This window comes from Desmodus rotundus, chromosome 1 (genome assembly GCF_022682495.2).
Source record: "Desmodus rotundus isolate HL8 chromosome 1, HLdesRot8A.1, whole genome shotgun sequence".
NCBI lineage: Eukaryota > Metazoa > Chordata > Mammalia > Chiroptera > Phyllostomidae > Desmodus > Desmodus rotundus.
Window position 1 is genome coordinate 11356454 of NC_071387.1, and position 14415 is coordinate 11370868.

The 14415-nt window shown below is 35.6% G+C and overlaps 1 protein-coding gene across 4 annotated transcripts in view; it reads left to right on the forward strand.

Annotated features, from left to right (window-relative positions):
* The first annotated feature begins 1327 nt into the window (after positions 1-1327).
* The window catches only part of C5 (complement C5), an 86784-nt gene continuing 73696 nt past the window's right edge, over positions 1328-14415 (forward strand). For 2 of the 4 annotated variants that reach the window (XM_053921153.1, XM_045196958.2), the window contains exons 1-4: positions 1328-1463; positions 5752-5944; positions 8254-8416; positions 12051-12121. In XM_053921153.1, the coding sequence (XP_053777128.1) occupies positions 1399-1463; positions 5752-5944; positions 8254-8416; positions 12051-12121 (492 nt within the window). In that variant the 5' untranslated portion in view covers positions 1328-1398. The other 2 variants (XM_053921160.1, XM_053921164.2) reach the window with 2 other exon arrangements.

The window sequence follows — 14415 nt, forward strand, 5'->3', positions numbered from 1 at the left end:
AATGAATTCAGTACTAAAGTATTGGTAAAATAGAAACTTACAAATTCAAAGCAAGGAAGCCAATATGACCATAAGACATCTGAATTATAGAATAATGTTCAAAGACATCTGTTTTATTATTTTAAAGTAAGGTACTTATTATGTACTAAGGTAGAAATGAGTGCTAATAAAAGAAAGGTAGAAAAGAAAAGGTTTTCTAGTAAACATAAAACATCAAAATCTTAAAGGTAAAATTGTATTGTATTCTAAATTAATTACTGGACTCATTTGTTATAGAAGGCTTTGTTTTTCTTGAGCTCTTATGTTAAGATCCTCACTGAAAGGTATAACATGAGTTTATTTTTTAGAAAAGAAAGATATTCTGTATCTGAATGGATATAAATTTTGTATCTGTGGTGTATGAATTAATAGATATTGGAGGATGTCCATTCTCTACTAAGTTCTAAAGTATTTTGACTAGTTACTTATTTTCTAAAGAAACATACTGGCAGGCTCAACATGGCATTTTCTTTTATTGCCTATCACAATCTCTCCTCCACCTCATGTTCAGCTTCTTCTCTAGACTGGGATAGACCAAGGAACTGTTGTTGCACCCACTGATGCAAGAAACAGATGTTCAGAGACTTTCAGGACGTTTTCAGAGATGTTACTTTACTGGCCAACTCTTTTAACCTGCGCAGGGGCGGACTCTCGATGTGTCCCGGAGACACGGTGCTCTGAAGAGCTGCAGATGAGAGCCGCGCCGAACGCTCACAGGCTAGCTCTTTTATACAGTGAGAAGCAAGCAAGCAAGTTACAAAAGCAGATATGGCAGTTAGCAATTGGCTATTATTTCTTGGCACACTCAGGGTTGGTTACCAAGACAGGGGAGATGTTTACAAGAATAAAATGTTCTCTTAAGCTGCTGTTACAACACTGTTCCATAGAGCTCCTTTGCAGATTCAGCTTATCCTTAGGCTGTTTCCAATGCCAGCAACCCTATTGCTCAGGACTTCTCTAGAAAGACCACCTAGTCTAAACCAAATGCTCACAGACGATATAAGGTCAGAGTAGTTGCCCCGGTCAGGGTCAGAAGAGTGAAGGCCAAAGGCAATGAGACCTACTGGTTTCTAGCTTCAAGCTTCTCATTGTAGTGCCAAACTCCCATGTTAGAATTCCTTTATTTGTATTCACTAGAATAAATTCTCTAGGTATAAATCCCTATACAACATCTACCTTTATACCTGGGCATTAAAGGTGGTTTCACTTCCGGTATTATTTTTCCTACTTAGAAGTCCTTCTTTCTGACGTTAATAATTAACCAGTAAACTAATTTACTTAAATTCTTTAAGCTCGGTTTATTTAAAAGGAGACTAAATTCAAAAAGATTATGCCCATGGTTTACTGCTGTCTCCAGCCATGGGCCTTTGGGGCATACTTTGTTTTTTAATCTTCCTGGGGAAAAGTTGGGGACAGGAACAAACGTAAGTAAAAGAACCCATCTTCATTTTTCAATATATCTTAGTCGTGATGAGGGAAACGTAAATTCAATTGTCTGTGTTAATCTGAAAATTACACTTCTGAGAAAACGAAGTAAATGGTCTCATCTCTGAAGGAGAAAGTCATGTAAGTATTTTGATTTGATGAATAGCTAAATACATGGCAGCTTTTATGGGATAGTTATTTTTTTTAATTACATAAATGATTATTCAAATTCCTCTTTGAAAACGAACAAAATAAACTCTGAATAATAAACATTCTTGTCATTTATTGCTTATTTATATTTAGTGCATAGTTTTCTCTGTGTTTTCTATATACTGTGCATAATAACGCAGTGGTTACTTGGGGGTTAATTCTAATATAGTGATTTGAAAAACTATTGTTGTAATTACTCTTATATTTATGAGCTCATCCTTCACAATGTATAGTGTTATTAAAATATTGTGCATTTAAAAAAATACTGTGCATTTTAAATTATGTTTTAAAATAGCAATCTCATATCTAGAAATAACATTATTACCGGACAGGCACCGGCCTACAGCATGTCTTCCTCGGGCTGGCCTGTAGTGTGTGGGTTACTGACTTTGAGTAGGAGAGATTTCACAACACGAGTCCAGGTGATTTTGAGAATGCATTTATTAAGGCGGAAACAACGAAACAAAGGAAGGACTTAGGGTAGAAGAAGTAGCAGGTGAGAGCCTGGGCAGTATTCAGCTGGCTCCCTAGAAAGGTTATAGGAAAGGAGTGGGCCAAGACGATATTCTGCTGTTAACTCAAGTGGAAGTCAGGAAAAGGGGGCCCTGGAGACAGGATCAGAGGGTAAGCCTGGGTCGAGCTGCTGCAGGTCACTGCTTACCTGGTTGAAAGTCTCCTTAGGACCCTTAGAATTTAGGAGGAAATAAAATGTCCATGCCCAGGAAGGGGTATGGGTGTGCTCTAGGGTGAGCCTGTGCTTTTTATCTTTTTTTCTGCCAGTAAGAATCTTAAGGGAGGGCTTTAGCAGAATTACTCAATAGTTTTCCAGTTGCTTTTTATAAATATGCTGATGCATCACATTGAGCACGTAGGGGTTTTAGAAATATTCTTTGGTCCGTTATACTGTTTCACTTTTATCTTGGGCCTGTCCAGCTTTTAATGGTTTTTTGTTATTTGTTTCCTTGACTTCATTTGTCCTTGGCTCTTTGTTCTTTATTTCCCAGGCAAGGAAGATGTAAACTTTGTATTCTTTGCTTAGGGAGGAGAGGTAAAAGCCATTCACTCTTAAGTGTCCTTGGTTAGAGGAGATAAGTTCTTGCTGGCTGTAAGTTGCTCACACTGTTTGGCCCTGTTTGATTTTCTTATCTCAGTTTTCCCCTTCCACTTGCCCAGGAATTTTCCTAGCTTCTTACTATCCTGCCTCAACATTGTTGAAAAGGCACTGAAGAGTAGCTAATTGAACCTACTCATTTCATATATGAGGATAAGTGCAGGCAGGGGAGGTGACTTGCCAAAGGCCATGCTGCTAAAGAGAGGCAGAAGCAGGGCTAGTATGAAGGACTCCTCTTTACCATTTCAATTTTTTCCAGTTTGTCATAAATGTATATATATAAGTATATAAATTATGAATGTAAATGGGTACTTAGAATGTCATAAACCTGATTTTCTTACATTGCTACAATACCAGGACCTTTAGTAGTTTTTATTTATTCCTTTTTGAAAAACAAGTGGCTGCAGTTCAAAGAGATTGAGGTTAAATTGTAGAACTGGGACTACAACTAGAACCTGGTTCCCCCGATTCTGAATTGTTTCTACTACATTTGTACTTGCTCTTAATAAGCATTGCCTTTTCTTCTCTTGAAAAAGTGGGAGTGCACCATTTACAATGTCATCAGTCAATTAATTAATTTAATTAATTGATTGATTTAATAAAAATTTATTGAGCACCTACCATGTGATAGGCACTGGGGAAATAGTAGATGGTATAGAGCTTGCATCTAGTGGGAAAAGCAAATAATGAATGAATGAATGAACCAATGAATGAATGAACCAATGAATGAATGAATAAATAAGGTCAGGTAGTTATTAATGCTATGAAGGAAAAAAGTAAAGGAGAGTAGCAGAATAAAGAAATAATGGGGCACTGTTTAGAAATATGGACAGATAAGGTTCTTTGAAGCATTCATACAGAGCTTGAAGGAGGCAAGGGAGCAAGCCTTGCAAATATCTGGGGAAACAACATTTCAAGTAGAGGCCAAAATGACATTTTTGCCCCCTTGCAAGCTCCGTGGCCTGTTCCTCTGCAACTATTGAAAGATAATAAGAAAAGTATGAAATTTTTTAGATTAGATTGTACTACTGGTAAATCAGCAAGGACCAAAGTCTGTACGAAGAGTGGTTCCAGAGCAATCTTCTAGGGTCTTGGAAACTGAACACTTTATGTTTCACCACCACTATCATATTGACAATTTAAAATTAACACAATCTTAAACCAAAAATACAAAACTTATAAATATACTGAGAGTAAAATACTTTTTCCCTCCCTAGATTAGCAAAAGTATAAATTCAGTGTAGTACAGCAATTGAAGTGTTTATTCAGGAAACAAGGTGCTTGGGATCAGTTCCTAATTCTATAACTTACAAACTGTGTGACCTTGGGGAGTTAACTATCTGTTTTCTCATCTGTAAAATGGAGTAATAATAAGACCTTCCTCACAGAGTGGTTGTAGCAACACAGTGAGTTTATAAAGCACTTAAAACAGTGCTGAGCATATTGCAAAATTTCTGTAAATGTACCTTATTACCATCAAAGTTAAAGTTTTCTCATGTTCTGCCGTTCCTGGATAAGCACATGGGGAAATCAGATGATGCTTGGAAGTCTGGAGATCCTTCCCTCTCTTTCACAATTTGCCTGGAAATGGTTCCAAATTAGTTGTCATGTAGAACTGCCAAATGCTTTAAAGAATTTAATTGCTCCCAAATTAATTTCATTGTTATTAAAGACTTAGTTATTTGAAAAGACTTATTAAATGTCAAAATGTTGACAGTAGCCTGCAATAATTCTGCCAGTTAGCGTGATGGGCTGGCTGTTCAGCCTCTTGAATTAGTCAATCATTATAACCTTTTGGGTTGAAACACTTTTTTCTATGTAATAGCATAAGTACAATAGCTCTCACTATTCAAATGATATACTTTGCGATAATATAATTAATAACCTAGATTATATTTGTAGGTTTCTTTTAATAATGGAAAAAATCACACATTAAAAAATTTTATTTCAAAAGCATATAGATTCATTTTCATTCTTGTATAAATCACATGCAAAATAAAACTCCAGGAACAGCCTGCGGCTGTGAACGAAGCTTGTAACTTTGACCTCAATTTAACTCAAGACAACCAAGAGAGACCTGAATATAATGTCCTTCCTCATTCTAAGTCAGGTGACCTTAGTCAAATTAACTTCTCATCACTTGTACAATTAGAAAACAATAGTATCTAGTCATTGGGCTGTTGTAAAGATTAAAAGAACTATACACAGTACTACTACTCACTCTCACACATGATAACTATTCAGTCACTGTTGTTATTGTATGATTGTGATCATTTGCTCTCTAAGGTTCCAGAACTACTTCCATTTTCTAATGCATTCCCCCAAGATCACTTTTATTCTAGCCTTTAAAAAAATCTACTCACTAGTATAACATCAACACTTCTAAGGTTATTTCCTTTCCAATAACTTAGTGAAATTAATGAACCTTAACATTTATTGAGTACTAAGCATGCTAAGTGCTTTCATATACATAGTCTCATTTCATCCTTACCTCAGCCTGGTAAAGAAGGTGATATTTTCACAGTTATTGAGGTCTCAGAGAAAGGTTAGTGATTCATCACAGTAAGTCAGCCAGTAGATGGCACAGCTGGAATCCAATCACTGGTAACTATGTTGTTTTTTTAGTTCATTGGGCAAAAATAATGACCTTATGTACATGTTCCAGTCAACATCATTAAGTCTTCCTGTGCTGCAGTAGCTCAGGGAAGGTACTATTACTGCCTTTCTAAATGTTAAATAAATTTCTAGTGCTATTTTTTTTAGTCCTAATTTCAAGCTATATCTTTCTTCTTAGAAACAATGATGGAATTAGTATAGTTCACAAATACATTTTAATTAAAAAATCATTTTTAAGTAGAGAAAATGCCTTATTTTAAATTGAACATATCAAGTGAGATAAAAAATCAGAAGTATAACAAAATATGTTATATAGAGCTACTGATCCTTCTCTTTTCCTGTTTCAACAGGTATGTCGTATCAGCACCAAAAGTACTTCGTGTTGGAGCATCTGAAAATATTGTAATTCAAGTTTATGGATACACTGAAGCATTTGATGCAGTAATCTCCATTAAAAGTTATCCTGGTAAAGAATTTAGTTATGCTTCGGAATCTGTTATTTTATCCACAGAAAATAAATTCCAAAACTCTGCAATCTTAACCGTATGTATTTGTCCTTTATTTTCTTTATATATGTAGAATATCCTCAATAAAATGTGTTCAGAGTTTGAGTATTGATAACATGGAGATTGGTCATTTATACCATTATACCTCTGTGGTTGTTAGCTGATGTATGTCAGTCACTAGTAATAATATGAAGGGAACAGAAAACACTAACTAGGAGAGTTGTGTCTGTTTTTTGAGCAATGCATGCAAATTGTAACACTCTTATTAGAAAATAAAATTGTACTGATATGCAAATATTGGAAAATGAATTGAGAATACTTATTTTCTGTCAAAATTATCGTTATGAAGAAAGAAAAATATGAATATGCATGTTGATCTGTAATGCATTGCCTGTAGGAAGCCATGGTTGCTATTGAACACTTGTTGGTTTAAATTCCAATATTCTACAATTTTAGTTTCTAAGAATAAATTATTGATTACTGAAAATAGCTCTCATTGACAACTTGTGGTTAATAGGAAAAGCAACCTTGATCAAATAACTTTTTCTTCTATTAAGATATTATAGTATAGCTTGGTTAGAAACATGCTTGAAACTCATTTCCCATTAAAAAATTCTGATAACTAACAATGATTTTCCATACTTAGTATTTATTTACCCAAGTGAATAGATATAACAAAATATTATTTTAAATTCCAGTAAAAATTCAAAAATCAGGAACCAGAAAAATCAAACACTACTAGACCTGAAAGGGGCTGTGGGGTTCATTTATACCAGTGTTTCTCAACAGTGAGTTATTTAAGAAAGAAATTAAAATTTGAAATTTTATAGAGTTTAAAATTATAATTATATTGATTTTTATCATTTTAATGTATTTTGTAAATTTATTTTGATTTTATAATTATATGAAAGTCATAGACATAAGATTTTGTCTAGACAAAAGACTTAGACATAGACATAGACGTAAGTTTTAGGTTTGTACATATTTAAGTAACATTGTAATAAAAATAATAAAAGATAAAGATCCTCCTTTTATCCTTTAAAAGAGGTATGTGTACTCATATTACTCAGTTTTGAGAAATTGATCTCAGTAAAATTCAACCAAATGTAGGAATTCTTTTATTAGTGTTTTTGGTGGTATGTGCTCTAATCTCTTAACAAATATTTATGTTACATTTATTAGGGTTTATTAAGAATTAATCTTCATTTCCCAAAAGTGTTATTTTCAGCAGACACTTATGTAACTCAAGGTAGCCACTAGCCACTTGCAGTTGTTACTTTTCAATTTAAATCAATCAGATTTAACAAAAATAAAAAGTTTAGTTCCTCAGTCACATTAGCCACATCAGGTGCTCAAATAGCCACACGTGACTGGTGGCCACTGCATTGGACAGCGTAGATAATAAGACATTTCCATCATCACAGAAAGCTCTGTTTGAACAGTGCTAATTTAGATGGTTAATTGGAAAGTAGATTAAGGTGGAAAAATCACAAAAATTGATGCATATCTTAAGCATTTAATTTTACCTTATCATTATAATGTACCTTTATTTGCCATTTGTTTGATACTGTGCCAAGGACTTTTCTTTAAGTACAGGCCCACTAAATGGAACGTCAAACCTTATTTATTAGGTGTCACACCTTTAACACATCATCTCTATTCTACAGTTTATGTTTCTTTAAAGTGGAGAAAGAACTTAAAGACGCTTGCAAAGAATCTGAGTGCAGAATCTTTATAGAGTTTGACTGTTTTCCCAACTTTTACAGTACTCACATATCTAATTCCACAGCAGTTGATTTTAGTGATTGATTTTTATCCTGCGTCCAAAGCCCAAGTTTTCACAGAAGCAGTTATCTTTCTTTTATTTTTTTATGTATTAAATTTGCATAGCATACAATATGCAATATAAAGTAGATAATGATAATCACTTACACATTTTGGAAAGTGCGCAGCTTAACCGGTGGGAGCAGAAGGATGTAGCTGCAATGCACAGTGACCTGACACCAGTGAGGGTGTTGAAGGGAGGGAATGGAGACCATGGGCTAATCCAGCAAGCTGAGGAAGTGGAAGTTTATTAAGAGAGCTTCTGTACCTTAAATAGTTTTACTAAATGCATGTAATATTTAGAAAACACTTTAAATTTGGGTTAAGGTATTTAATGCTGAAGAGCTTTGGGCAAAATCTATTTACTATTCTGGCTCCCCTACTACTTTTTAAATGATTAAATGCACACAGTTATTTTTCCTTCTAAGGAGATTACAGTGGTATGCAGAAATAAAACAAGTAGAACATGTTTTGTAACTTTAACATTAATATACTCTTTTTCATCAACATTTTCTGTTACAGATACAACCCAAACAATTGTCTGGAAGACAAAATTTAGCTTCATATGTGTATTTGGAAGTTGTATCAAAACATTTTGCAAAATCAAAAAAAATGCCAATAACCAGTGACAATGGATATCTCTTCATTCAAACAGACAAACCTGTCTACACTCCAGAACAGTCAGGTAGAGAATAAGATGCTGCTTTCCCTGGGGAGGACAACTGACTATACTGTAGAACTTTTTAACACTTGAAATTGACTGGAGACAAGTTTCCAATTTGTTTGAAAGAGTCTCAATTCCCAATGACTTTTACACTTATTAAGACCGTGTTAATTTTAAATATATATGGTAATTGCTAAATAAACAATCAAAATTAAAACTTGATTTTAAATGCATAGGTAAATTGCAAAATCAACAATTACATAATCTGCCTCATCAGTGATTTCCATGTAGAAAAGTGTTTTTTAAAAATTGTGAAATGTTGCGCTATATTTTATTTATTAAACAAATATAAGATGTAATTGCCAACACTGTAATTTTTGCAGTGGGAATTCATAATAGAGGCACATTCATTTAAAAAGTTCTATTACTTTGGAGCTAACCCTCAAATTGAGAAAACAAATCCAACCCTAGAAGGTAGGCTGTTTCAGCAAAGAATAAACTAGATCACAGAAATATATGAATATTATTTTTCTCAGGAGAATCTACCTAAGAAAGTTCATATTAGAACGTTATTTCATATTCATGGTTCTTCTGTTAGAGAGGGAAAGGGCAGGATAGCCCAAAACTCTGTGATTGAGGAATAAATGGACTTACTCCCAAAGGACCAAAAGTAAAACACAGAAAAGTGTGAATGGTGCCCAAATATGTTCAAGTGTCTGCAAGTCTTTGATTCCTCCATATCTCCCTCTCATCCTCAATGACTTCTGAGCACATTAGAGATGGAATTATGAGGGAACTATCTGTGGGATGGGAAGGCTATGGAGTTTTGATAATGATATCCCTGGTGAAGGGCAGAGGAATGGAGGCAGGACTGGCCAGCTTTGTTGAAAAACTTTTCACACAGCACATGCTTGCCAAATGTTGGTTGATGGTGATGATGACAGTAGTGGGAGGGAACAGGCCTGCACATTACCACTCCAGCAGAAGCACCTATTACGATCGGTTGAGAAAGGAAAGTCTAGAGAGGGTGGAGTATTGCTCATGCTGTGGACAGAATATCATAGCCAAAAGAGTACCATCTCTTGACTCGAAGGTGGCTTCGCATATGAGGTAGTCTCTGCCTATAAAGCTTGGACCCTTTTGAACATAATTATGCCCAGAAACAAATATATCCTTGCCCTGTCCTCCTTCTATATTAGAGGATGCTTCATTAATTGGGGCCTATCAACACTGCCTACCACTTAGGGTCCCCAGTATTTGTCTAATAAGTAGTCTGATACCTCAAACCCGGGACTTTTCTTAGCTATTAAGGCTTTCCTTAAGAACAGACTCATATATTATTTCTCTATCAGTACTTTACTGTAAGAAGACTTGGTGTCTTCCTCTATTCTAATCATAGAGGAAAACTAGAGGACTTTACTCTAATTTCCACTAAGCAGACTCTGGAGCCAAATTGTCTGGGTTCACATCCCAGCTCAGGTCGTTATTAGCTCCGTTACCCTGTGCAAGTTACTTAGCCTCTCTGAACCTCACTTTTCTCATTTGCAAAATGGAAATAATAATAGAACATGCCTCATAAAGATGTATTAAGTGAATTCTTAAGTGTAAACACTTTTTAAAAAGTGCCTAGCACAGAGTAAGCACTAGGAAAGTGTTTTCTGTTATTTAATCAGTGGAGTAACACAAACCCGTCTGCACACAGATGAATTGGTTGAACCTTGCTACTTATAGTTCTAACGTCCTGATGCACACATTTAATCTGAAGATTCTTGAGGGATTTTTAGTATAAGCACCTTTAGGATAAAGGCTTAAATCTTCAAGGCTTTATAGGATAAAGGACTTCAAGATAAGGGCCCAAATCCTTCAAATCCATACAGCTTGTGTCCTGCCTTCCCCTCTAGCTTCATCATCCACCATGCTCTGCCTAGTCTGTGGACACCTGCCAAATTGACCTCTTTTCTGGTGCTTGCTCACACCATTTTCCCATCCATATTAAGGATGGGATGTTCCTCTGCTCGCTACATTCATGACCCTCCATTGCCTTATTACCTCCTACTCAGCTCTTCCATGTCATCTCAAAGAAGGCAGCCCAGCCCTGACAACACTCCTAGAAAGCCAGGAAGTGTCCTTTGTAGCACCTCTCATCCCTGGGTCTTTACACATACTTGTGTGATCGTGTGTTTGCCTCTCTCCTCCGCTCCATTAGAAGATTTCCATGCCTGATTTGTTTCACCGTGTATCTCTCTGCCTAGCAGAGTGCCTCACACAGAAGGCACTTAATACCTTTTTTAAAATTATCTTTGGCACAAAAATTTATTGATCTTGCCTCCAATACACTATTGCTCTGAAGACACGATTAATTTTCTAACCTAAACACAAACTGGTTAAAAGGTAGACACATAGTAGTCATAGAAATAATAATAAAATAGAAATAATAATCCTTTGTTGATTAGTTGTTATGTGCCAGGCTGTGCAAAAGCTTTGTCTCATTTAGTTCTCACAACACTACGAAGCAAATATTAGTGGCCCCATTCTACAGAGGAGGGAACTAAGATTTAGAGGGATTAAGTATTATGCTTAGGATCACACTAAGAAGTGGCAGAGGCAGGAGTGAAACCAGAGTTTTGAACTCCAGGGCCTGAGCTTTTGTAGCACACTGCCTATGGTAAGCATCCCAGTGATACTCAGGCCTGGGCCAGGGATGTTCATAAAGCAGAAGGGAGAACTCGAGGTTGGAGATAGAACTGAGTGTAAGGGGATAACAGAGTTGGGGGGATTTACTGAATATTTTGCTTTAATTCTATGGTCTTAATGAAACAGTTTCAGAGATATTAATTGGCTTCTTTTGTAGAGCTTTGCATAACACTGACTCTTTAAAAAAGGTTTATGATGCCAGTTCAGTTTTATTTTGTGGGTGAAGTTTTGGCCATGAAATGTTTTGAGCATCAGTAAAATACTATAGAAATAACAATTATGTCATTGGAAGTAGATAAGCATATCTCAAACAGCTATGAGTTAAAAGCTAAGCGGTTGCATTTGTTTAAAAGGTGGGGATCTACTAATTGACAGAAAGAAATGGAAGAGAACTAATTGCTGTTGAGTCACTGACATTCTTTTAACAATGAGAGAACAATTGTGTGATCTGGCTCAATAAATATAACAAAACTATACAATTCAAAGATGACTTTAGCAACAATAAGAGGTAATTTGGGGCCTTGTTATAAGAGTGTATAATGTCTGAATCAAACTACCTAATCTTCCATTAATCTTCAACTCTAATATAAGACAATATACTATATTCCCATATAACCATATGGTAGACATTAATATTTTGCTGCTATGAAATTCTTGATAAACAATAGCCTAGTTACAGATATATGTAATTTTGTACTATATATGTGTTCCAAAAAAAGGTTGTATGTAAATATATTTTAACAAAGTGAACTGTGCTTAAATTCACTAGAATTAGCTTTTTAAAGAAATCCAAAAGAATTCTTATTTATATGCAAATTTTTTCTTTCTTTTAAAAATGGATTTTGGTATATTGACCATGTTTTGATTTACTTTAATGAGACTCATCTCTTTTAAGGACAATTGTTAAAAACCAAAATACCCTTGTGTTTAGAGGTTTTCATGCTATCAATTATTCTTACAGTAAAGGTTAGAGTTTATTCACTGACTGATGACTTGAAGCCAGCCAAAAGAGAAATTGTCTTAACTTTCACAGTAAGTATGTTATTTATCTAAATGATTTAACTCATTTTTAAAATGATATGTTATTTCATAACCCCTCCCTAATGCCATACCAACTCATTCAAAATTCAGTAAATGGTGACTGAACACTTTCTGTGAGTATATTGTTGTAGTTCTAAGCCTCTAAAATAGGCATGTGTGAAGAGCTCATGAAAATTAAATCCCAACAACTTATGATTTTAAACTAAATCATTTAAGTACATCCTTCATGATTTATTTCTTCAAGAACATCAATCAGTCACTAAGGGTGTCCAACCTTTTAGCATCTCTGGGCCACACTGGAAGAAGAAGAGTTGTCTTAGTCTACATATTAAATATACAAACACTGACGAAAACTGATGAGCAAAAAGATGGTGTTAAATAAATATATGATTTTGTGTTGGGCCGCAGTCATAGCCATCCTAGGCTTCATGCGGCCCATGGGCTGCAGGTTAGACACCCCTGCGTGAATTAATTGAATACCTATTATGAGATTTTAAAATTTGTATAATTCAAGATAAAGAATTACAATCTATGGTACTTAGACTTAAGGAACTTAGAGTTTAGTAACTAACATACTAACACATGTGAAAATAGTACTAAACCATGAGATAAAGATTATTAGTTATCAACCTTTTTATCAGCCATGACGCATAACAGATGATAGGTACAAGTGTAATAGACTCCCATGGCCTTGCCCAGTTTGTGCCACAACCCTACAAGATTTTTGTGGGGAAATAACTAACTGCTCATCTATTAACAGTAGGTGTATTAGTAATGGTCCTTCATTATAGGCTACAGCACCTTTTCTCCTACTGAAAAACAGAAAAACAAAACCTTACCAAAACACTAGTGAAAAAGAGTAATGTATAGGAAAACTCTGAATCCTTTGTAAGTCACAAAAATCATAAACCTTTACAAACTTTTACATCTGACTATTATTAATGAATCACTTGTGAAACATCAGAGTGTTTCAAGATTGTGGTTGATAACTATTGATAACATGTAAACTGCAGGAATTCAAAGAGATCAGTGAGGCCAAGGGACACTTCAGGAAAGAAGTGAAATTGGAACTGGACCTGGAACAATGAGTAGAATTTAGATACGTGTAGAAGAAGCAGGAGGATTGCTAGAAAAGGAATGCCGGGTAACAAAAAGTCACAAGTGAGAGGGACAGGACAGGAAGAAAGCAATCTCATTCAAGAGAGGAGGCATCCCTGGGAACAGAAGGGTAAAGAAGATTAGAAAGTTAGATCAGACCTAGAAGACTCTGCGTGGCAGGTTGTAGGAAGCTCCTGTAGATTTATTGTAGGGAACTAAGACAAAGGATGGAAGGGAAATTTGCAGCCATGAGCACGGCTACAGTGGAATTATAGGAGTGTGGAGTGAGGGAACCCACTCTGGGCTGCTGCAGAAGTCTGGAGGCAGAGAGAGGCATTGTCATATTGGCAGCAGAAGGAATGCAAAGACTCTCAGACTACCTGAACTAGAGAGTAAGGAGAGGAAGCAAGTAAGAATGGTATTGGCAGGAATGAAGACGCTAATTTATAGAAGTCACAATAAATGTCAGACTCCGATGTGAATTTATTTGTTTATAACCATGGGTCTCTGTGGGCTGAGTTATCTTAAAGCAGGGGTCCAGGAGCTATGAGGGTTTTTTAAAAAGATTTTATTTATTTATTTTTAGAGAGAGGGGAAGGGAGGGAGAAAGAGAGGGAGAGAAGCATCAATGTGTGGTTGTCTCTCACATGCCCACTACCCAGGACCTGGCCCACAACGCAGGCATGTGCCCAGACTGGGAATTGAACCAGTGACAGTTTGTGGCTCACAAGCCCGTGTTCAGTCCACTGAGCTACACCAGCTGGGGCTCAGGAGCTGTGAGGTTTTTTCTTGGAAATCCAATATTTGAGTTTAGGAGAATAGGTATACATACACAACAGGGTCTGGCATAAGTAACGCCTGCTTAAGTGTGGTTGGTAGGGTAATAGTATGGATGTAATAATTTATAGTTTTAATTTGAACATTTCACCTAAAATGTCATATAGTATGCTTGAGAGTGATATTGTTATGTTACAGAATTACATGCTTATGATTTTGTAATAAAAGATTTTATAATAAAAAAGAGACATTATTTGTGCTGCACCCTGTATATGAATAGATACCAGAGAACAAAACCATACTAGAGTAAACCAAACAAATTGTATAGTAGGACAAATGACATAGTAGCTCAGAGGGAAGACAAAAGTGGAGTGAGATTAAAGGATGATGTAATCCTTTTCTGCAATAGA